A 25,335-nucleotide genomic window follows, 5' to 3' on the forward strand; every position below is an offset into this window, starting at 1 on the left:
TGAACACCACAATCACTTGCTGGAAAGGAGGAGCAGCTTCTTTGCTAATTGGAAATGATGACACAACAGATGGATCCAGGTTTTCTGGAGAAAGGGCTTTATGTTTTCTTCAGAAAACAAAACAATGCCATTCCCACCTACTATTTTATTAAACAATATATTAAATACTGTGGAGACTACTCTCTTTTTCTACTGCAGATGGTAGATTTTAAAATATTAATAATTTTTAAAGCTACCAAATTGTTTTAAAAAGCATATCATTTGCATGCTAAATGCTTTTTGGAACAGGCCAACCTTCTCATCTCTCACTGCAGAGCAGAGAAAGGAAATGTTTGTGTAGTTCTCAATCCTGGAAGCCATCAGTACATCATGGATTGAACCTCTACATAAAATTAAGTTTAAAAGCCATTGCCATTTTTGCTTCACTGTTTACTTTTTACTGTGACTGCACAGACACTGCACAAGAGCATCAGCTCTTTTGAAACATTCAGATTGTACTTTTTCGATATATATGCAAGCTTAGGAGATAGCAAAGAAAAACAGCAAAATGAGATTTTTATTCAAAATGTTGCATAGCTAACAACTGTAACACAACTGACCCTACAGTTTGTCTGCAGAAAGTTCAAAAGAAATGTCAGAGATGGCAGCAGTTTTTCTCTGACATGGACAGAGGCATGCTCAAGACAGAGCAGCAGACCTCCCCTGGGCATGATGTTTGAGAATTTGTATTGACAAGCAAAATGAAGTAGCTCCAACCACGCATGACTGCTTTCGCATCTCTTTGCTTTTGTATTTTCCCAGCCTGTAGGTTTGGATCTTCTTTTGGTCTGCAGAACACACGTGTCACCAGTTTAGTTGTTTGTTATCTTACCAGTGACTGAATGGTCAAAGTAACACAAGAGATAGAAAATGACCTTTGGCAAATTAAAAAAGGCCATGTCTTTTTTCTGTCACACATCACACGTTACTTTAACATCTGTCTCAGTGAGACACCCACTATAATAGCCCTGTTCTACAGATGAAGATACAAATTTAGGAAAAAATACAGACATATTTGTAAACGCACAAAGCTATTTAGGTTCTTAAAATTTTGCTTAATTTCCATTCTTAAATATTTAGATGTGATTAAACATCACCTGTATACCTTGCCCAGTGAGTCTGCCGTACAGGGCCATGATGTCCCCAATGGCATGATACAAAAACCTATTTTGTGGCAAGATAATAGCTTGCCAGTAACTTGACCATCCCCAAAATTTCACATTGATAAGTGCTTTCCGCCTTGCTTACTCCATCAGATCCTGTTCATCTTGTAAAGAGTATGGTGGGAGAGGAGAAACAGTAGTACTACTTCTTCCAGAAAAGTGGATCTTTCAGTGCATTTTGCGTAAGACATGAAATAACTGTGGCAGCTGTGCTCTTCCCTTTGAAAGGCCGAGCAAAAGGTTTGTGGCTGATCGGTGGTGCTATTCACAAAGGCAAAGCCCTTCTCAAATTACTCCTCAATACAGTTTTAAATAATGTGCTATTTACGTTGCATTCTTTCATTTACAAGTCAACATATGCCTACTGTATGACACTCACATGCCCAGGACACTTGTTTTTCACATGCTTTATAACAGACATAATTGTCATGAAAGATCATTATGAAGAAAGTACTGAAGTTTAACTCTAACAGACAAATGAACATTTAAACATGCTACTACAAGTGCAGCGCAGTTGGTGTCCCATACAACTGGTACCTATTTTTGCACCTTCACCCCAGATTGCTTGTTAGGAGTCACTGAGTTCCTCCAACTGGAGGAATGCAATTCTTACAATTATTTGCAAGGATATAAAAAATGCTACCAAATAACAAACTGCAGAAGGTATAGCTGTAAATTACTTGCACAAATTTAGGAGAGATTTTTCAAAAGCACTTGTCCTTAGCACAACTGGCCTGGCTGCACTGCTGAATGCTACAGCAGAACTTAAAATATATAATAATTCTGCAAAACCTGTCCTCCCCCTTTTACTACAATTCTAGGTTTTGTACATGGAAAATAATTGGTTATATAAAGTACCTTGACCAGCATTCTGTTTTTAAGGAAGATGCTATTGTTAAGTGAATAGAAAAAAATAGGTTGACATAAGCTCAAAGGAATCAGTTCTTCAGCCCAAGAACAGTTAGATGCTTTGGGCTAAATGCTTTAGTTTATACAAAATGTTAGCCATTTCTAAATGGTGTATTTCAACCAGTTTAGATGCTGAAGCTTTTCTTTCTTAAAATTCATATAATTCAGTATACCACTACCAGGCCTGACCAAAGAAGAAGGAAGTGGAGGAAGAAATAAAAGCTGTCTAAAAGCCACTACTGCCTTATCTCATTGACTCTCACTGACTTCCATGTATTGTCAATTACTCAAAATTAACCTGTTTCAGTAACTGTGTTGTTATTGGTGTCCTCTGTACAACCAAGTATTCATTACCCTGGGTTGCAGAATATAAATTACACTGGACTTACCAAATCCAAAAGCACTGGAACCACCAACGCTCTGGGAAGCCTGAACACTGGTAGAGGTGTAGAGCCCAGTTACCAGTAAGCCATCAAAGAAGGTGCTTGTCGAAATAGTCACTGAAATGAGAGAAATAAAATATGTGTAATTATTTATAAGCAGTACTTAAGATCCTATACACATTCTGTGAGCAGACTCTTGCCCTTGAATGAGATCCCATCATTCAGTACAGTGAATTCATCTGAATTCCCCCAATACTTATGACACTTCAGTGACTTTGAATTAGCTTTCCCATGTAATTTGCCCAAACAACTTGTTCAGCATTCAAGCTGCGTGTGCCAAGTTTCAGTATGCTCCTGTACAACTTCCTCAGGGCTTACTTGAAGAAAATTGACTGTTTTAGAGGTAAACGACTGGCATTTATTGGTGTTTGAATGAGCTTCTATTCCTAAATGAATCTTAAGTACTGTAGCAGTAATCATCTGCAGCAGGAACTAGACACAAATTGAGCATTACAACAGGATCTGAAATGAACATCAAAAGGGTGGCCATGGCCATCGCTGCTTGGGCAGTTGCCTTTGCTAGAAGCACAAAACTATACTATACACTAAATGCACAATGAGTTAGTAAAACATAGCATTGAAATATATGGCTTGTAAGTAATTGTCAAGATACCAGAATATAGTAAAAGCAATGAAATAACCAGGATTATGGTATTCTTTCTGGACCTAAACAGAGTGCTAAGTTATGGTTATCATGTATATTATAGTATCATACACTTAAGTTATATGGACATCTGAGTCATTACAGATTATATGTATTTAAATAACTCATTACTGTATTTTTAACAGATTCTTAGATATTAGCAGTAAAGTAATCATTCAAATAGCATCTACAAGTAACACAGGAATCTATATATTCTTTGTTAGGATTGATAAATCTTGCAATATTTATTTACTTCCTGTAAACGCTAATAATTCTTACATTTTTACTTTGATATCTTTCAGATTGTATCATTGTATACTTAACATCAGCTTCAGTGGTTCTATCTTGGAAATACTTAAATTATTAAGTGATAGGTTTAGGTTTTTCCTATTATATAAATGCAATATCCTCTATAGCCAGAATGACTTCTCTAATCCTACAGCAGCACGCGACCTTCTTTGCTTCATAATAATCTCCTGTCCATTTTTTTTTTTAAATTTAATATTCTAACATTAGGTTGCGTACCACTGAATTGAAAATCAGAACTAGGAAATTTTACAAAAAAATTAATTAAATACCTTAACAATGAGATAAATTTTCTTCTCTTTCTCTCCTCACCTTTGTCTGTCAAACATCATCCTTTTCTACATCTGATGTCTAATATCCTTTTCTAATGTAATATCATCCTTTTCTATGTCTAATATTATTCTTTTCTACAATCTTTACCCATATTTATTTGAATGTGGATAAAATGCATTGCAAATCTATGGCCTACCATATAGGATTTTTTTTTTTTTAAACTGCATTATGAAGGGCAAAGAACCTGCAAGGAAATCCACACAAAAAGATCTCCCTGCTGAAGAAGAGTCTCATGACTTGTAGTCTCATACACTGAAGATGCATCAAGACTTTAGTTACCATGCTGGTTCTGCTTTCATAGTTTAATCCTTTTTCCCACCTTGGGGGGATTGCTGATAAACTCTGATCTCTCCCCACATCACGTTCCACCTCCCCATATTGCTCTCTTGCTGGGAACATCACAAGCCAGTGACTGGCTGGGGAACTGAAGCAAGGTACTGTGAGGTGAATGCTAGTACATTCACTAGTAATACACATTCAGCAATGAAACAGTTTGTTTTTTTTAAATCCCAATAGCCATTTAGTGTTTCCTCTGGGGTACACATTGGCCTAAACTTATTGTTAAATATTTAAAGAACATATAAACATTGACAGTGGCTTAATTTGTTCTGAGCAGAGGAACAATATTTACCATGATTAATTTATTCTTCAACTCTTTATATTTAATTATCTTCCTTTCTTTGATTATTCAATAGTATACTGAATAATTCCTGAATCCAACTTTTCTCCTCCCATGACTCCAAATTTCAGTGTTTTGCAATAGACGCTTCCCTGAATGCAGATGCAAGTTCAGAGCCATATGATCAATTTTTAAGAGGCCACTTCTGATATATATGTTAAAAAAGCAGCAAAAGAGACTAGATTTCTAAAAAATAGAAGTATTATGGAGAGAAAAAGAAAATCAAGCAAGCAAACAATGAATTTTTCCTGCATTTGATGATGAAGTGGCAAATAATGCAGAACCTTTTCTTCCCTTTGTGCCTTTAAACCAACAAAGAGGCAAAACATATGTTGAAAAAATATGCCTATGCATTATTTTTGAAGACTTGGCAAAACAGTCAGTGAAAAGCATTGATAGAAGGGCACTGGGCCAGTACTTTGCTGCCATTTTGTTTCCCTGTGGGGAAGCATCTTATTCTTTACTGAATAGGATATAATGCAAAATTCTACTGTGAACAGGTGACCAGTTTCTCTGTGGGAAAGAAGTGATATTTTACAATGCCTGCATTTGATTTTGGACATATTTGTGTGATTGTCAACCCTCATTTTACATGAGCATGTAATAGGTCATTTTTTATTGTTGAAAAATTTCCAACACAGTATGGCTCCGTCATTAAGCCTCTGGGAAACTGCACAACGCCTCTAGCACATTTTTTAAAAACAGAGCACTAGGCTGTTATTATACATGTGTCATACATTTCAGAATAATTTCATAGTTCTTCACGAGGAAAAAAATTAATCATGACATTCTCAGTGATGATTTTTTTCCCTACCCAGTGGTGAAATACATCAAATTCCCATAAAATGAAAGAAAACACACCATGCCAAGTGTTAATGACCAAGAACGGGAAAGCTGTGCTAATGCACAGCCCAGCAACAGGACCATGATTTTATGTAGGGACTAGGGCTTGTTACTGAGGGCCCTCAGCTTCCCTTTCCGAGAGCAACAAGAAGATTCCTCCGAGATCCCCTCTGCCAGGCTTTGTTTCTGCCTTTACACTGGCTCATGCCATAGGTAGTTGATGCCAAATATCTGGTGCTTCAGGAGCAAGGACCAACACCAAGAGCCACCTGGACCTTGGAAAACATCTGGAGGGAAACAGCTGCACTGAGCACCCAAGGCTGGGCAGGCAAGGGGGGCTCTGGCACAGCCCCACCACCCACCCCATAGCACCCAATGGGCAACACAGCAGTGAGTCTCATCTACAAGTCCAACCAGGCTCTTCTCCATCCTCCACAATACCCTTCCTTGGGAGGAGAATTTGGGTGAGTGAAGAAGTGAGGAGCCCTTCCTATCATTGGGGACTGTTCAGCCAGGCAGGGGGGACAACCAACCCTGCCACCCCCCACAGAGCAGCACCCTGTGCCAGTCCTCCTGGCTGCTGCACCAGGGCAAGCGGGGAGCCCCGGCTCGACTCATCTCTCCCCTCACACCGAGGATGGGAAGGGAGCTTGTGAGAGAGCCCGTGGGAGCAGGTAGCCCATGGTGCGGACATAGGTAGAAAGCCGTCAGTTGCCTTGAAGTAGCCCAGCGAGAGGGACTGAGAACATCTTCCTGAGAGGGCTGCACTGGGAACAACCTACTGATCAGGCAACAGCACACTGCAAATATTAGAGGCAAAGCTCATAACAGCTACTTTAAATGTTGCCCAACATTTCCTTCTATTTTCAGTTCCTGAGATCTTTGCCAGTTTTTACCCTCTTGGGCTTTTTCACTTGGTTTTTTTTTTCATGGTAAGTGTCTGTGTCAGACTGATTTAATTATTTAAGGGAGAAGGAATTTCAGTCAAAAAACTTCATTCATTTCTGAGATGAGGTTAGAGGAAAATGTTACGTCGCCCTGGCTGAAAAATTCCAGTGTCCTTTGCTTTCAGTAGCTCTTCCACTCTGAAGTGTGAGAACTGTCCTCCAAGTTTGGACAAATTATATTCTACATATGTATACAAAAATAAAAAAAAAAATCAGAGTTCACACATGCTCAACAGAGACATTTTCATTTTTAGCATCTAAATATTTCTGGACATTCTGTCCTCATTTAGCACTCTTAGAGCACTCACTGACTAATAGAGCTTGCTGAAAAAAGTCCCGTGAGATATATTTCAGTCCAGCTATATTGCTTTTTTGGAGCAGAAGTGCTTCGTGGAGGTATCATTTCCGATGATGTTTTGATCTGGGAAGTTTCTCAGTGTTTTAAAGCAGAAAGTCATGTCTGCTGGTTGGAAAGAAAAGGAAAAAGGCAGGGACCTTTAAAAAAAGTCTAAGCCTTCTGATGAGAAAACAGCAGCAGAATCTCACTTCTCAAAAAGCTGAAAAATGCGCAAAATGTCACAAAACCGAAGTTGGTCCTAAAGTTTGACCAACACCATCCCCAATAACTTAAACTTAGGAGACACAAAAGCAGACCTGAGAGCAAAAGGACAGTGAGTGTACTAGGATGGAGAAGGTGATGACACTAGAACCAGTACAGGGAATAGGGGAAGAGAGACTTTTTGGAGAAAAAACAGGGAGCAATGGGGAAAAGGGGACCATGGCTGGGCAAAGTAGCAGAGAGATGGTGATGAAAAGGAGGAGATGGGATCTGAAGCTGTGGCCTGGAAACCCTGCAGATGTTCAATACAAGGGATGCACACACTGACCAGGGGGAAAGACCAGGTGCAAAACCACCTGTAAAACCCAACAGCGAAGTGTGGGTCAGCCTCACTCACATGCTGGTCAACAGCCACAATGGCAACCCGCTATGCAGCTCTTACTCTACCTTCTGAATCAAGTGAACAGTGTTTGCATGATGGATATGAAACCTTCCTGTCCACAAATCACATGGATAGGAATACATGGGCTAGGTGGATAACTTCAGTATATTTTGTAAACGCCTAGGAAATGGCTCCATGGAAAAAAGTCATATCAGGGCTGGGAAATACCACAGAAATAGCCTCCAGTGCTGCTTTGCCCTACTCTTCCTTCTGTACAATGGCTGCGGTCACAAACAACTGTATTTCTGAGAACCAGGAGGCCCCCAGTTCCATTTTCCACCAAAAAAATGTGGAGAGTTACTGACGGCAACTCCTTGCATGCCCAGCACACACACGCTGCTAGGGTTGCTACAGACACCGGCTAAATGAGCACACAGGCTGGCCTCATCCTGCCAAAGCCACACATCTCTGGGGAGCTTTGGGGTGTTATTTCCTTGGGAACTGAGGGGATGCAGCAGCCTGTCCCTGGAGACTCCTCGCACTTCCCATGACAGGTTTTTGCAAGAGCCCTGAAGTTGGTGCCCTCCCATGGGGCAAGGAACAGTGGTGCCTCCGGTGATGCTGGGAGCTGACATGCTTCGAGGAAGAAGCGGGTCAGGAAGAAGGAGGCTGGCAAAGATGCTGCTGAAATTATACCACAGGTGGAGGTAGCAGCATAACAGGAAAGATAAAGTGGGTTTTGAACTGTAGTTATATTCAGATCTTTCTAAGAAACTCATGCCATTCTTATGAACATCATTTTCACTATTTCCAGTGTTATATGCTACAAATACTGTATAGTATTATAGAAATCTATTAATCTGTGTACGTAATTGCATAAAATTTGCCTTACATTTTCTTGCGTGACTGACTTAGTCCCTGAAAAGACAGCTGCATTTTGACTAATATCCAAAATAATCAAAGTACAGTCAATGCATTTAAACTGTAAAGGCAGAAAAACTGCCAGGTGGAGGAATGGGATCATCTCAGGAGATATCTGCCACTGACAGGTCTTACCAAATTTTGCTGCTCTTTACCATCAGCTAAATGTCACTAAGAGGGCTGATATATATACAGAAATTCCACAGAATTTGCAGCTGCTGTTGATGACAGTCACAGAGTTAAAAAACTTTAAGGCAAGGAAAAGGACTAGATGTAGACATACAGATATGACACATGAAACAGCATGAGTGGAGATGTAGCAGAGTTGAAGAAAGAATTAACAAAGGCAAAACTCTTTGACGACCCATATACTGTTTATGTGAGTCAAGACACATAGCCGCAGTGTAAAACTGCACTTTTGTATACCATGAGTAAAACAGAAAATCATTTTGGTATGTGAAATGGGATCACCACAGACAGCGGACTTCCCAAAATGAGACTTCCTTGCATCAAAGCAAGGACAGGCTTTTTTTTTTTTACATTCTTCTGAAGGTCAAAGCCAGCTCCTTATAATACTGTAATATTGCATCATTGCACAGCTGACCCATGGCTGGAAACCTTCCTCTTAGGAAATAAATTACTTTTACTGAAGTAATTTTTTTTTTTCCTTGACTCCTCAAAAAGTGTATCAGTCTCTTAAGTAATGCAAGTCAGGGTGTGCAATGGCACTGTTCAGAGAGGCCTCTGTCCCTCCACAGTGCTGTGGCTTTCACAGGAGACTGCAAAAAGAAATGGAGACTAACATCAAATACACCAGACCATCAATGTCACATTACATTCAGAGCCAAGCAGAGCTTAACACTCCCTAAAACAGCCAGCAGCAGGAACGCAATCTGATGGCAGTGTACCTGGGACCACCCAAGCTCACATGCTTGCATGTAAACCCTGACTTCCCTTATACAGCTCAAAAGACCAGGAAGAAGAGCCAACTCCTGAACAAGTTGGAGGATTCACCTGGGAGACCAGCACAGAGACACACTACCCTCTGAATCTCATTTTCTGCTGCCTCATTAGCAAATACTGGGTTTGGTTAAACTGTACCCATGTCAATTATATAGGCACTAGGCACACAACATACCAGGAGGATGAAAACAGGGACATCAAAGATAATGCACCTTCTCTAGTAACAATTCCTAAACAACATGTCTTTCACTAGCATTTGACAACTATTGTCACCCTGGTTTAAAACCACCTGGTATACAGTGTGCTACCACCTCATGCCAGAATTGTCATGGTGCTGCATGTTCTCCCCACAGCTGAGAGAGGCACCAGCTCGTTGCAGCAGGCAGAGCAGAGACAGCTCTGCCATTAGCATGTTCCCACCACACCACCAGGACTGGCAAGAGGTCACCCCACAGTAGGGTCTCATGCTGCCCCAGCACCAGCCTTGCCAGCTCAGAGATGGAGCTGGGATGGGCACCAACCTTGCCAGCTCAGGGATAGAGCTGGGGTGGGGGGACAAACAGCAGCCCAGTGAGCGTGAGGAGCTCCGGCAGGGGCACGTGCCATGCCTGTCTGCATCTCAGCATCCCTTGGCCAACATGACATGATCAAAAGCCCACACTAGGCTGCTCCTGTTTCGTATTTTCCCTCTCTGGCTTTGCTCACAATGGCTTTAAAAGTTGAAATGAGGTGGTGCCCCCAGAGTGGATTTCTGGACTCATTTATTACCTGCAGTCCCAGCAAGTGGGGAAGGGTTTGTGCAAAAGATGAAAAGACATGGGGAAGATGTTCTTTGCCTAAAAGAGGGAACCAACTTGGGAAAGGACAATGGTGCCTTTATGCTACCATCATGCAAAGCCAAACACAAGTGGCCCAAGTGACCCCCATGACCCATCCTGGCATGTAGAGCTGTCTTACAGGGCACAGATAATACTAAGCCCAAATCCTTAAAATACGAGACCACCCCTGAAATGTCAATTACAGATTAAATTGCTAGCAAGAAGAGAATAAGCTCTGATGTCTTCTTTAAAGGTACACTGGTTAGACACCACAGTGGTAAGCAATGTATAAATAGTCAGGTAGAATTTTAGAGGTATACATTCAAAATAGTGTGCTGATAAATGTATTTGTAAATTAATGGTAGAGTATGCATTGTTACAAGAATCCAGAAATGGTATACACTTAATTGTGCTCAGAACCTTATTAGTAAAAAAGAAGGAATTTAAAAAAAACTAGTGACATATATGTTGATATCAAACTAACTTTCACTGCTCACAGAAATACTTTGCTTTCAAAAGAAACCAAAATCCAGGAATTCATAATTATGCAGCAATTTCAAATACAAATGCCAGAAAGATACCCAAGAATAGTGTGAATCACAGGTCTACACCTCATCCAGCAAAAACAAAAGCAGAAAACCCACGGGATTCTTACTCATATTGGTTTTGATTTTCCCCAGGTAGGTGGGAGAATACAAAAAAGAAAGACATTTCAGCATGGTTAAACAGACAGACACGGGCAAGGGACAGCACTCTTACAACTGAAAGCATTCTCACTTAAGTAATGGTTTTCTAATGCCCACACCAAAGCACTGAACTCACAACAGCACACCAGTGAACTTTTCTTGAAGGTGTACTGACAGTGTGTTGAACAGCATCATCTCTAACCCATGATGCCTTCACCAATAACTCCAGTTACCAATGGCTCTTGGGATGAGGGGAGTAAAAATGCACAAGTTTTGAACCTTGCTCTAGGCAGCTTAAAAGCAGATCTGGTATTGCTTCATGTTACAGTACTGTTTCAGTGGTTCTGCCCCATGCTCCATCAAATCTCTTTGTCTCCATAGCTTTTCAATTCCTTTCCTAAATTGGTAATGAGCAACAGAGAACTGAAAATAGATTGCAGATGTGTGGCAAGATGTCAGTAACATGATATACAGAGACATCATTTGTCGTTGATGCAAAGAGTAGCCTATCAGCCTCGTGAAAGAACTATTTGCAGAGACACTACTTATAACATCTTTTTGAAAGTTCATAACAAGACAGCATCAGTGACATCAGCAGCAATATAAGCAGTGTTTATTCTTCTATTCCTAAACTACAAAGATTGGTCACATTTTTTTATAAGGTCTGAGATGCTTCAGAGCCTGCATCTTACTAAAAGTGAAGAGTCCAATGGTTAGACCTGCAAACAGACTCTGGCACCGAAAACAGGTGCATGATTCCAACATTAGACCCAAGAGCCTGACTTCTCATGCATCAAAGTCCCTAACTTAAATATGTTTCTGACCATATCCAAAGCCAACAGAAACTTGGTCACACTGAGCAGCAAGGTGCTGTGTTCCAGCTGGCATTGCCAAACATGTTGCACAGCCCAGAGACCTGACAGAGGACGGGTAAGACTGGATGCTGCCCTAGCAGCCTGCTTCCTAACCAACAGATGGGTAATTAAGGCTCTCGCCTAGCTAAGAGGATTCAAACCTGAATTTCCTGAGCAAATATCCTAAAATATTTTAAAGCCCAGTGTCTGTGTGGCCCAGCCACTGTCCCTCAGCTTCAGGGACTGCATTTTGTATGGGACAAGTGAATACCGGCTGGCACAGGGAGAGGCTTGCTCTCTATTCCCGCAGTTGGGGCAGCCTTCTTGGAAGGAGGAGATGGAAGTTTCAGTCAGTGGCCCAGTGAATATGTGCTGCTGCTAAATAAAGCTCCTGAGAACATCATATCTATTTATGTCACCCCATTTAGCCTGTAAATCTCACCCTAATGTTGATGTCTAAAACAGGCCAGATGAATCACACTCAAGAAATTCCCGATTCTCCCCACTGACTATAAAGGGAACCTAGACTGTAAAGCTCAGCTGTAGATGTCAACACTGAAGATGGCCAAACTGAGATGAATCCCACCAAGAGCCACTCACACAGAGTAACTTAATTATCCAGCTTCTATTTAGATATCCAGCTATTGCCCACATCAGAGGGAGCTGAGCAGGAATTAAGCATCCCAGCACCCAGAGCTCACCCGAGGACATTAGAGACGACTATATTTATCTTCTTTCTTGTGTTATGCCAAATATATCATTAACGCTTAGCAACTTAGCGGGCACTGCTGTAGTACCAAGAAGCTCCAAAGGATATCAGCAAATGTCTGTTACTCCCTTTGAAAACTCTCAGAGCCCTGAACAACATTAATGAAGTTTAAGCGTAAGATCAATAATTTGGATATGAAACAAAATCTGTTTCACAAAATGTACATCAGCTATGTCTCTAAAAATGGTGTCTAGCAGAAGCCACCAACAGTCAAAATTCAGCTACTGAATTATATTGCATACTACAGCCAAAACAAAAATGATAATCTAAATACTATTTCCTAGAATGATCAACGAGGATGGTAATTTATAGTTTTAGTTTTAAGAAACACAAACCCAATCATATTATTTGTTAAAATGCACCTCTGGGCAACAAAATATTGTTAATATGCAAGTTAGTAGCGTAACATAACAGCCAGCAACATATGCTTTAACAGTATGTACATGATGGTTAGACCTAAATAATTGTGAAACTTATTTTGCCAGTCATAGTGTATTATTTCTCTTATCCAAAGTCCCAGGAACAGATGGGAAGAGATGATGGTCATTCCTAGACCTCACCAGCTACAAAGGATATGAAGCAAGCCTGGTCACTGGTCTATGTTGGAACCGTTTTGTGTCCTTATTCAGCAACCACCAATCTCCTTAAGTTTCAAATTCAAATTTTGTCATGCTTCTATGAAATGCGCCAACGTAAGGTTTTTCTTAAAAACAGATTAAACTTTATTGTGATTACCTTTTTATTACTCTAAGCCTGAGAATATTGACCTCCGTTTTGAAGACTAACCTTATTTTTCATGCCTTTCAAGTTTATGTGAGGTTGCCTGTTTGATACCCATACATGAAAATTTCATATTGTTGGCTGTGCTCTCAATAAATTATTTAGAACGTCTGAATATTACTGCAGTGTTCGGATTTTCAGAAGAGTTTGGTAAATCCCTTTATTCTGCTGTACTCAAAAGACAAACAACTACTCGATACACAAATAACAATAGCATTAAAAAATAAAATGAAGGCTGGCTTGAAAGAGAGCACGTATAATTATCTACTGGGAATTTATTATAACCCAGTAATATCTTAACATTTGCAAGAACTTTTGTCTTAATTTTAACTCAGGAAGCACACCAACTAAAACCAGGCTGTTGAACATGTTTACCTCAGGCTAAAATATAAATCCTCTTATAGACACATGAATTATGATTATGATAAGCAAATATCGTGAAGCACATGTGTTTGAGTGATACCGGAGAATAAGGAGGCATTTTCAAATCAAAATACACACATGCAGTGTTCTTTTGTATCTACTGATCTGTAATATAAAATATAACCCTAGATAAATATAAGACAATAGGTCTATCTTTTCCTAAACATCCTGAAAGAAATTCCTTACAGCTTGTATCCTCCAATTACATTTCTTATAGATTAAAAAAAATTAAAACAGGTCAGCTAATTCCTTGCTTTAAAACTTCTTAAATTTGCCCTAGAAACATACAGAAACCTTAAACACAACCCACTGAAGGACTGTTTGTTACTCTTAAAGCATGTAAATAATGTTTATCCAAGTCCTAATGTACCACAAAATTATATTGGTGCATTATAAAATTTAACACCTATTTTCTAGTACCAGTGCAAGTGTGACAGTGATTGCATGGTGATGCACACAACCTGTGTTGACTAGTTTCAAAAGCTTTCAGCACTGTCTTCTTTTAAAACCTCCTAGGGAGCAGAAGTTCTGAATCACAGAGCATCCTTAGTTGGTGTGAAGTACAAGATTTGGGATGCTGAAATTCACTTCAGCTGCTTAAACACAGGTGCCTTCTGAGGCACCCTGAGAACACAGGAAGGCAGCAATTACAGCACAGGCCAAGTGGCAAGCTCCTGCCCCTGCGGACTGGCAGGCAGGGGCCAGGCACGCTGTACATTATCGCAAACAGCACTACACACATACTGAGGCAACTGAATTGTCCCACTGAGCTGGCCAAACGTCCCTTCCAGCCTTGTTGTCCTGACCCCAGCCAGATGCAGATGCTTTGAGAGTACAAGAAATAGGGCATGCAGAGAGTGAGCCCCACATCCCCTCTGCATACACTCCCATCTCCAGGTACGCCACGTTTTAAGATAGTCGTCAGTGAACCATTAAAGTGTCCATTTAAATAACTCTATGTGTATTTTTACAGCTTCAGGTGGCAAGGAGCTCCATGATTTAAAGCATGTGTGACAATGCTTTCCCTTTATTTTTTAAGCTCTATCTTCTCTAAATTCTTGCTTTTTCAGTAACAGCAAAACATTTTTGCTTTATCAACACCATTCAACGTTTGTAGGCATCTTTCACATGTCTCTCAACCATCCCTTTTCCCAAATAGAGAAAACTTGCTTTAGCTTCCCATTACACAGGAAGATGTTCCCTCTCTTTCATCATCTAGTTTTACTATGATTTTTTCAAGCAGAGGCAACCAGATCTGCCCATAACACTGAAATCTGGGCATATCATTGTAGTGCACACCCAGTAGCAAAATGATGCTGGCCGTTTTACTCTTCACTCCTTTCCTCATAATTCCCAAGGTTCGGTTTGACTTTTTTTTTTTTTTTTGACACATGCTTAGCACTGAGGTGATATCTTTTGAGATTCACTCCCAATATCCTGTCCCACATATTCATTATTTTTCCCTGGGTTCTGCCCCTCCCCTCCCCACCTTCATTTTAACAGTAACACAGTTAGCCTTAAATTTTACTATCTTGAGCAGCATTGTATATGATGCTATTACCTTGCTATTAAGCCTGCATGATCACTTTGACCACTCTTAACTTCAGGCATCAAGCCATGACAATGACACTTCTTACTCACCAGACTCAGTTCTCCCTCCTCACAGTGGATTTCTTGTATGATACAATTCAGGTGAAAGCTGGCATACTCTTATAGTTTAGATCATGAGCAAGAGTGAGCAATAAGTTTTCTGACTCCATTTATCTTTAATATATTTGTGTTTATCTTCCTTAAATCAGAGCTTAACGGGATTGCTTAATGGACCACAGTAATAAGAGACGTTAAGTAACCTGGTGCTTCGCAGTCTAAATACATTGGGCATCCAATATAGCAGCTGTGCATTGGACATGCAGATTTTTCTTTAATACCAGACTGGAGATTCATCTGCCTGGATGTCAGTGTGCAGACCATCGTCCTCCTCACCCAAACTGCTCATCTCAGAGTCCTTTCTATACAACAGATCTACCCAGCAGAGTCAGCCATGTCTGTGTCGCAGCCTGTCCAACCCCAAAGTAGATACCAAGTCAGGCTCTGGGGCAGTTGGCTATAGCCTCCTGGGGAGCAAGGGGGGTGAGAGTGCACAAAAGTCCTGATTAGAAGGGCAAAAATAAAGAAAACGAGTACAGGAAAGTAAAGACTGAAATACACTGGGAGTTGCTGAGAACCATGAGCAGAAGGAGGAGGACCAAAACACATGATGCTGATTATTATGGGAACAGGGCACGAGAGTTTAAAAATGTGATATAATTTTGTATGTATGATTCATGCAACAAAATAATTCTGCTTAAGCACAGTCCCTCATTTAGTTGGCGCAGAATGCTATAAAAAAGCAAGCTAGACAACCCCCATCTATGAACTGGAACAAAACTACAAAATAGCCTAGAGATTGATTGACATTTTAAGTTAAAGTAGACAGGATGGAGCAAATGAGGATTCATAAGGGAAAAATATAGTAGGGTTTATACTAAATATAAAGTAGTATTTATACTGAATTCTGGCATATGAATGATGATTGGACTATAACAAATGTTAATACAATCCTTTGACCATACATAGTATATTAATATTGCAAGGTCTAATCATGAAGAATACTTATTTCCAAAGGTTCAAATCAGAACAACATGGAAAAGAATCTGAAAAAAATAAGAACAAACATTCACTAGTCCCTTGACATTTAAAAACACCCCTAATGAAAATTGAGTCAAAATAATGAAAATAATATGCTTAAGAAATAGAATTCCTAAAATAAGAGCAATATTAAAGTTCAGTGGCATCTGTTTGTCTTATCTTTATGGATATGTGGTTAAATGGGTCAGAGGCAGAGATGGTCACAGTAATACAATACATATGCTTATCCTTTACAGCGTAATTCTTTACAGTGTGGTTTGTAAAGCCTGAGCATGCCAAGTAATTGATGGCTACCTCACTAAGGATATGACTGTAGGTATATCATTTTATGGCGAGTGGTTTGTTCTTTGTGTTAGGTTTGTTATAACGGTCAACTACTGAGCAAGAAAGACCAAGGGCTGGAACAGCGGGACTGTGGCAGGTTGTGATTAGGAAACATTTGGCAGGGCTCTGGGGGAAAATCCACAAAGTGCTTTCTCTCTGTTTTGCTTGGGCAAAGGGTTGGATCTGAAGATAAAAGAGGTTCCTTCCAGACTCCTGTTTCTAGACACTTTCTAACAGATGCTTTGCCACCTTTAAACACTCACAAAGATCTGAGCCCAATGTTCTGATAAAGCAACTAGCCAAGCCATGCACACACACAGAAAAAATAACTGCAGCATGATGACTTTTTTTGGATGAACTTGTCATTATCATTTAGTTGCGTGTTAAATACTTTATATACACCGCTCATTCCCAAATGGTCACTTTCTGTTCTTAAAAAAAAAAAAGGCGGGGGGGGGGGGGAACGACACGACACAGGATGGTTCTTGACCCTGGTGTGCACAACTATCCCAGATAATACCCACACAAATTCCCCAAGCAAATAAGAGGTTTTTAACAAATCAGTTCATGTCCTCTTTCCATGCTGAAATTCTTTCTGCTCCGCACATCCCAGTGAAAGAGATAAGTATTCACAGCCATGTCCCTGCTATGACTCATATCTTGTTAGAACAGAAACAGGCACTTGGCTCTCTGGAAAAAAAATCCCACAGCCGCCTGCCTTGGTTTGCTGAAAGCCTATGGCTCCTGGGGTTGTGCGCTGTTGTGTCACAGGGGTCTTCACATCCCAAAGGAGACAATTAGTAGGAAGTACCTCCAGAATAAGTGATGTTCTGCATATTTTTATAGGAGGGTGGCAAGGGCTAAAATGGTAAATATGCTAACCGTAACGTTTCAATGTAGCCTTGACAGTATTCATGCAAGGAATCAGCAGAGCAACTTCATGTCATAGTGATAGTGCTCAGAGCAGATACGCCTTAGGCAGAGATGTGAGTCAGTTCGGTGGAAAGAAGCCACGGCACACCTCATGTTTAAGGGCTTTGCTATTGGGAGCATGAAACTTGTGCTCTTTGACAGTAGGGGGTTTGAAGAGGACAGCGGCAAATGTGGGAAATAAGTGTTATATCCTGTGGCATCTTCTGTTACTATGCTGACAAATGCTTATTTGAGATTAAAAATTTCCATTTTTTCATGCCAATCTGAAAAGGCTCAGAAAGCACAGTTACACCATAGGAAAATCAGCTGCCTAGCAAACTAAGATGTACTACTACCAAGCCACTCTCCTAGAGAAGAGGTGGTTAGTAACAGGAAGAACTAAATTAATTGCCAAACTAACTTGTACTGGTATCCTCAACAAGAAGCCAAGCTAGCCAAGAGCCATGATAACTAGCAGATCTGTGCCAGAAAAAACACAAAGAGGTTTTTAATCTTCCTGTCTTTTCTTCTTCTGTTTGTCAATGAAAATTTTAAGAGTAAAACCAAGAAATCAACATTCCCCCTCCAAAAAGTGGCAAAGTTAGTCAATTGTATTTGATGCAAACATCACTGACTGGACAAACGCAATGTAACATTGGGAATGCAGTTAAATCCTTAGACCCTAATTGGTCATCCTGCCTCCTGTTCTGTGGCATCTCTTTACACCACTGAATAAACTGGGTTATCAAATAAGATCCCAGAGACACCAGCCACCTATAATAAGATAGGCTGTTGATGCAAGCATACTAGCTGGTCCACATCTTACCTAAATGTTGAAGTTTTTCTTCCAGCCCCCTGTTCCAGTGCAAAAATAAAGGCAGGCACTCCAATCAGCTTCCCCTCAGGGATTACTAAGGTCAAGGTAGAATTGACACCAATATGTTGTGATGGGTCTAAACCCCAACATCCCTTCCCACAGAACAACTACGAAGAGAAAATACTCCACTGTGTTATCACCAGCAGATACCCACACTTGGAAGCAAATTCTGAGCAACTGGTGAGAAGAAACATGTACCTGAATGTGGAAGAGGAACATCTACCATTCTGCCCAGTCCTGACTCACCAGGCAAGGTCACTGTGAATCTGTACTACCTTGAATAAAATCAGAGAAACTTTCTACTTAGGTGAAGACTCTACTTTGGTTTTACTGCAGATGTTTGAAGTTGGACTTTTTGACAAGTCACATGTTTTGAGAAAAAATGGCAAAGGTCTCTGGTTCATCTTCAATGTCTCCCTCTAATTCAATAATTAAAGCACAGAGGAATGGCCAGACGCCACTTCATACATCATAAAGATCTACTTATAAAGGAATTAGGTATAGATAAATATAAGTAGCACCTATCTGGGAAACCATATATTCAATACTTTCTTCCACTTCTGTCTTTGAAATTCTGCAGTTGATTCAAAGAATGACTCTGACATCTGTCTAATCCTCTCAGTGTTGCACATGGAAGAATGAGTAAGGAGAATCAGATAAGCAGAGGTTGGTACAGAAAGATATATCTGAATACGAGTGTGGTCTATGCATCAGTTGGGATGCACTGTACACTATACTTGCAAAATATGTAATTGAGAGAAGTCAACAAGAGTGCATTGAAATACATTTAAAACAAAACAAAACAAAAGGTGTTCTAGGAATCTACTTCTGTACATCTTCCACCACATTAGCTCAGAGGTAAATGCACATTCTACTACCCCAAATCTTAAGAAATTTGGACTCTGCACTTTTGCTAAATAAGATTCTTTCATAAATATTAGCAATAATTAGTGCAGTGCCAATATTATTTGAAAATTTATTGTTATCTCAAATATGAAAAGGTGGAATAATGAAGGGATTTTAGAAGACTGAAATGCTTAAAAATTCATAAGTGATAAAAAATTCTTACTGTCTTTTTTTCAATGAAAATTAAATACTTTGATCTTCCCAAGTATCATTTCAGCTTAGAATTGAATATTTCAGTTCATTTTTTTTAACTGAAACAAAGAAGTTCATTTTTTATTTACATCAACATTTAAATATCCTTTCCAAACACTTTGTGCTGGGTGCTCCCTTCACCCAGAAGGGGCACTTCACTGTGCTTCAAGTTTCACAGTCTAATTAATACATCCAACCTACTGACAGAGTAAAGGCAATAAGATCCTAACCACAGACTTTTTGATACTACATACCAAACCAAGAACATGCAATTTAATCTTGAGGTGACAAAGAACAAAATGCATTAAATGAATTTAAAAAAAAAAAAAGGCAAAAAAGATTTTTACTTGAGTCAACCCCCCCCTTCAAAAATTGTGTTTTCCAAATAAAAATAAATTGTCAAGAAAAACAAACAGAGGATTTTTTCCAAGAAAAGTTTTCATTCTGCAAAAGTTGTGTTTTCTATTATAAATCATTCCTGCTGGAACTGCTTTTATTCCATTTCCTACAAGGCAAAGGTACACTTTCCCTCTACTGAGTGTATTGAAATACCTCTTTATGATTTTTTTTTTCTCTTTTACATCTGACATATTTTTCCTTATTGCCAACACTGAAATAAACATGACTAAACACAGTTTTCCTGAGAGCTCACATGCAAAAGTAGCTTGGGCAATGTATTTATTTTGCTGTTTATATTATCCTGTTGAAAACAGGGAGAACTTGGCACTTTCTCAAGTCCTGAAGAACAAAGTCAAAATGAAACCGAGCTGTCATTAGGCAACATCTCTGAGCAGACTATTGTAGAGCTGCAGGACTTGCCTCAGAGTTCAAGATGCAATATCCCTCCAAATTCCCCGGCTAAAGGTCATATTGTGTGATTTAAGCTGGTTTTAGACCTCCACTTTCTCACCCAAGGACAACTTCCAAGGGCTTGAACTATGTCCCTCATCCTTGTAATGAGATGGAGAGTATGCAACCTCTTCTCCTTCGCATTCCCACAGTTCTCCAAGGGCAAGGAGAAATACGTGCTACAGAGACAAATTGCATCTAACTACCTCAGAAAGTTACACAGCAAAAAATTCAAGACATTTAATTCAGGCAAACACTCTTGGAACTGGTGTTTACGGATGCACACCAGGGTATTAACCTGTAGCATTGTTGTGCTCATTCTCTTCTCTGTTAAACTTCAAGTTTGCTTTTCGCAGCAACCAGAATTATTCATCATGCTGTAGAGAAGCACTCTTCAAAAGAGAAAAACACTGCATCAAAGCAAAATTTCTACCTTGGACCACAGCAAATTGCTTGGCTAGCCTGTTATTATACTTGAGGCATTCTCAGGCAGCTGGGCCTCATTACAGGCAATGGAGCTTTAGCCATTAACTTCAGAGAGATCAGGATAAAGCACTAAACGCAATGAAGATAATTTAAAGCCTGTTAAGCAAGAAAATGAAATGGTATAGAGCATTGCTAATGCTGTATGCTAAGCGTGCTTCCTGTTGAGTGCTGGAAGACCATATATGTCTTGGGACAGATGATCCTACAGGGTTTTTGTTTTTTTTCCAGCCCAGTGGGTCACTGCCCTGGTGGGGGCCCCGCCATGCTACAGCAGAATGAACAGCTAAAAGATGAGGTCCATCCCTCCTACATCCTTGTACCAGTCACAGTGGAAGAAACATTTCCAGGCAGAGCACTGTTGCAGAAAGTAGCTTTTGGGGGAAGAAAAACGTGTGGTCGCAAGTTTACCTGTATAGGATTTGCTGATTTGTTTGTTCTAAGCTTTAACAGTACTGATGTAGTAAATTGGAAGCTAAACAATACAGGCATTTGGGTGTCAGACCAGACTTAGAGCTAAGTTTCAAACAGATCTATAGCCTTCCATGTAGATCTTTACCTTCCATACACCACAGGTAAACACATGAGGCTGAGCTGCTGTGCTAGAGAAGTCTCAGGAGAGGCACATCTAGATGGATAATGTAACTTCAAGAGTAAACAATTTACAACTTTATAAAGCTAAACCCAATCTGACTGATGCCACTTTCAGCCCTACCAGCTGGCAGCGTTGCACTTAGGGTGCATTTCCCAGGTCTCTGAATGTGGTAAAGCTGTTCTGTTTGGGATCTCATGCATTTTGTGGAACACAGGAGGGGAGTTTTTCTAACCTACCAAAACCCATACGCATAACCAGAGCATCTTTTTAGAAAAGTTTTGAACTTTTTCAAAGTCTTAAAAGAGAAACCTCTTTCTCCACCATCATTCATTCAGCTTGCCTACCACTACAGTGATTTTTTTTTTTTTTTTAATCCCTTTCAGGTTCAGCAGCCACATGCCAACATGCATGCCAGGTCTATCCCACCTCCCCCAGAGACACTAAGGCTCATTCTTCAGCTTTTTAGTGTAACTTGTTCATTGCAAAATAACACAACTCCAAGTTTAACCTCAGCTTAAGTCCAGGACTCGTTTAATACCAATCTTCCCTCCAAATATTTCTGCATTTCTAAGGAAATGCATAAGTATTGCAGAGACAAAATTTCAGCTTTCAGCCTATTGACTTTGTGCAAATTTTAACTGAACTGTATGAACTTAAAAAGAACTTTAACAGCTGCTCTCAGACTTTAGGTAATTAATTCTGAAGTAGGTTTTATGAAAGAATGAACAATAACAGCAGAAGGTCCATGCATTAATATTAACCTGTAATAAAAGGAATGATGTTTAAACCATTCCTAGAAATAAAAGATGAGTACCTGGTCCTACAGTGCTGGAAGAAGCACATAGCTTAAATTATATCCAATCAGGCAAAATACAGATATTAAGCATTTATGAGCAGCTCTGATATATTCTGAATTAATCAGTTCTGCACATTTAAAAGTTTTAATATTTAATGCTGCTACCTCAACAGTCCTGCAGAAATATTAAACTTTCGTATGGTCCTTTAAAAGGAATAGCAAGAGATTTTACTACACATTACATCTGAATTGTGGCTGTAGGTTTTGTGCTGGGCTGTGTTTTGTGGAGAACCATGATTATAATGTATTGAACTACAACTGAAATTCCCAGCATTTTCACCACAGATGAAACAGGAATAAGGACAATAATAATGAAAATAACAATTATTAAGCCAGGGGTAAGTACATGTGCAATCTGATTAAGTCTCCTAGGCATGATGGATTACTCATGAAGGCTTACTAATATCATACTTTCATGAAATCTCTCAGATGAGTGTAAATGGCATGCTAAAGGCATTTAATATATTGTAGCATATTAGTGTTAGTGTGTTAGTATAGTAAATCTTCTCCAAAACACCAGCTGTGGTAAGCAAAAATACATATAGAAATTTATCTGCTCACAAATTCCCTCACTGTAAATAGCAAACACTGAAATCTGTCTTTGCTGTTGCCAATAATGGTAATTTTAAATACAATATGTAAGAACTGTTCCAATACTTTATGAATAGTTTTAAAATAGTGTTTAAAAACATATTAAAGTTGAAAATGAAGGCATGAAGACTTCTTTAGAAAAGACTGAGTCACATATGATGCTGATTCCATTATTACAACGCTTGCTTTGTTTATAAACATATTTCTGAGATTCTCTGCTTTATTACTCCTGAATAATCATAGAAACATAGAATGGTTTGGGTTGGAAGGGACTTTAAAGATCATCTAGTTCCAACCCCCCTGCCATGGGCAGGGATACCTTCCACTAGACCAGGTTACTCAGAGCCCCATCCAACCTGGCCTTGAACACTTCCAGGGATGGGGCATCATCCACGTCCTCTCTGGGCAACTCGTTCCAGTGCCTTGACCACCCTCACAGTGAAGAACTTCTTCCTTACATCTAATCTAAATCTACCCTCTTTCAGTTTAAAGCCATTCCCCCTTGTCCTATCATGACATGCCCTTGTAAAAAGTCCCTCTCCAGTTTTCTTGTAGGCCCCCTTTAGGTACTGGAAGGCTGCTGTAAGGTCTCCCCAGAGCCTTCTCTTCTCCAGGTTGAGCAACCCCAACTCTCTCAGCCTGTCTTCATAGGAGAGGTGCTTCAGCCCTCTGATCATCTTCATGGCCCTCCTCTGGACTCACTACAACAGGTCCATGTCCTTATGTTGGGGGCCCCAGAGCTGAACACAGTACTCCAGGTGTGGTCTCACCAGAGCGGAGTAGAAGGGCAGAATCACTTCCCTCAAGCTGCTGGTTATGTTTCTTTAGATGCAGCCCAGGATACAGTTGGCTTTCTGGGCTGCAAACACACATTGTCGGGTCACATTGAGCTTCTCGTCAACCAACAGCCCTAAGTCCTTTATTTGCAGGGCTGCTCTCAATCCACTCATCACCCAGTGTGTATTTGTGCTTGAGATTGGCCTGACCCATGTGCAGGACCTTGCACTTGGCCTTGTTGAACTTCATAAGGTTCCCATGGGCCCACCGCTCAAGCTTGTCAGGGTCCCTCTGGATGGCATCCCTTCCCTCCAGCATGTCAACTGCACCACATAGCTTGGTGTTGGCAGCAAACTTGCTGAGGGTGCACTCAATCCCACTGTCCATGTCGCCAGCAAGGATGTTAAACAGGACCAGTCTCAATACAAACCCCTGAGGAACGCCACTCGTCACTGGTCTCTACTGTGACACGGAGCCTTTGCTGCAACTCTGAGTGCGACCATCCAGCCAATTCCTTATCCACCCTGTGGTCCATCCATCAAATCCATGTCTCCAATTTAGAGACAAGGATATCATGCAGGACAGCATCAAACACTTTGCACAAGTCCAGCTAGATGATGTCCATTGCTATTCTCTTATCCACCAATGCTGTAACCCCATCATAGAAGGCCACCAAATTTGTCAGGCGTGATTTGCCCTTAGTGAAGCCATGTTGGCTGTCACCAATCACCTCCTTATTTTCCATGTGCCCTAGTGCAGTTTCCAGGAGGATCTGCTCCATGATCTTGCTGGGCACAGAGGTGAGACTGACTGGCCTGTAGTTCCCTGGGTCTTCCTTTTTTCCCTTTTTAAAAAATGGGGGTTATGTTTCCCCTTTCCCAGTCAGTGGGAACTTCCCCAGACTGCCACAACTTCTCAAATATGATAGGTAGTGGCTTAGCCACTTCATCTCCCAATTCCCTCAGCACCCATGGATGCATCTCATCAGGTCACGTGGACTTGTGCACGTTCAGGTTCCTTAGATGGTCTCAAACCTGATCTTCTCTTACGGTGGGCAGTTCTTCATTCTCATGGTCTCTGCCTTTGCCTTCTGCAACTTGGGTGGTGTGGCTGGAGCACTTGCTGGTGAAGACTGAGGCAAAAAAGTTGTTGGGTACCTCAGCCTTCTCCATGTCCCAGGTAACCAGGCGTCCTGTTTCCTTCTGGAGAGGGCCCACATTTTCCCTAGTCCTCCTTTTATCACTGATGTACCTATAGAAGATTTCTTGTTGCCCTTGATGTCCCTGGCCAGATTTAATTTTATCAGGGTTTTGGCTTTCTTAACCTGATCCCTGATAAAGTAAAAATTCCTTGGAAAATTCATAGATAAAACAGTACAAAACCACAACACTACAAAACTTTTGAAGTTTTGTGGAAATTGTAAGAGGACAACAAACAGTGTAAAGCCTATGCTATGAACACATGCTCATTTTCCAGTCGCTTAGACTGACAGTCTGGAGTTCAGATTCTGCAACACCTGAACTCCTGCCCATCTCTTTGCCCCTTGTCAGTCAGTGTAAATTCAATATATAGCTGTGATTCTGCATGGTTTTGTCTTCATTTTCTTTATAGACCACAAAACTGAAATTAACATACTATAAACCTAATACTACTGGTAAGTTCAAAGAGGATGACAGCTATCAGGAATACCCCATCATTGAAGCTACAGCACATAAAAATCAGTATACATAGGTCATTAGCCAACACACAGCGTGCCCCCCATATCAGCTATTCATAAAAACAACCTCAATAAAACCTCACCCCAAAACAACAACAAAAAAAAACA

General features: G+C 40.3%; 1 protein-coding gene across 1 annotated transcript in view; it reads right to left on the bottom strand.

Moving 5' to 3' along the window:
* The window catches only part of RELN (reelin), a 305,272-nt gene that overhangs the window by 250,766 nt on the left and 29,171 nt on the right, over window positions 1-25,335 (bottom strand). Inside the window, exon 2 of the mRNA XM_075024802.1 lies at window positions 2,501-2,611. Coding sequence (XP_074880903.1) covers window positions 2,501-2,611 — 111 coding nt within the window. The remainder of the gene's footprint in view (window positions 1-2,500; window positions 2,612-25,335) is intronic.

The sequence above is a fragment of the Buteo buteo genome, chromosome 4, assembly GCF_964188355.1.
Source record: "Buteo buteo chromosome 4, bButBut1.hap1.1, whole genome shotgun sequence".
Taxonomy (NCBI): domain Eukaryota; kingdom Metazoa; phylum Chordata; class Aves; order Accipitriformes; family Accipitridae; genus Buteo; species Buteo buteo.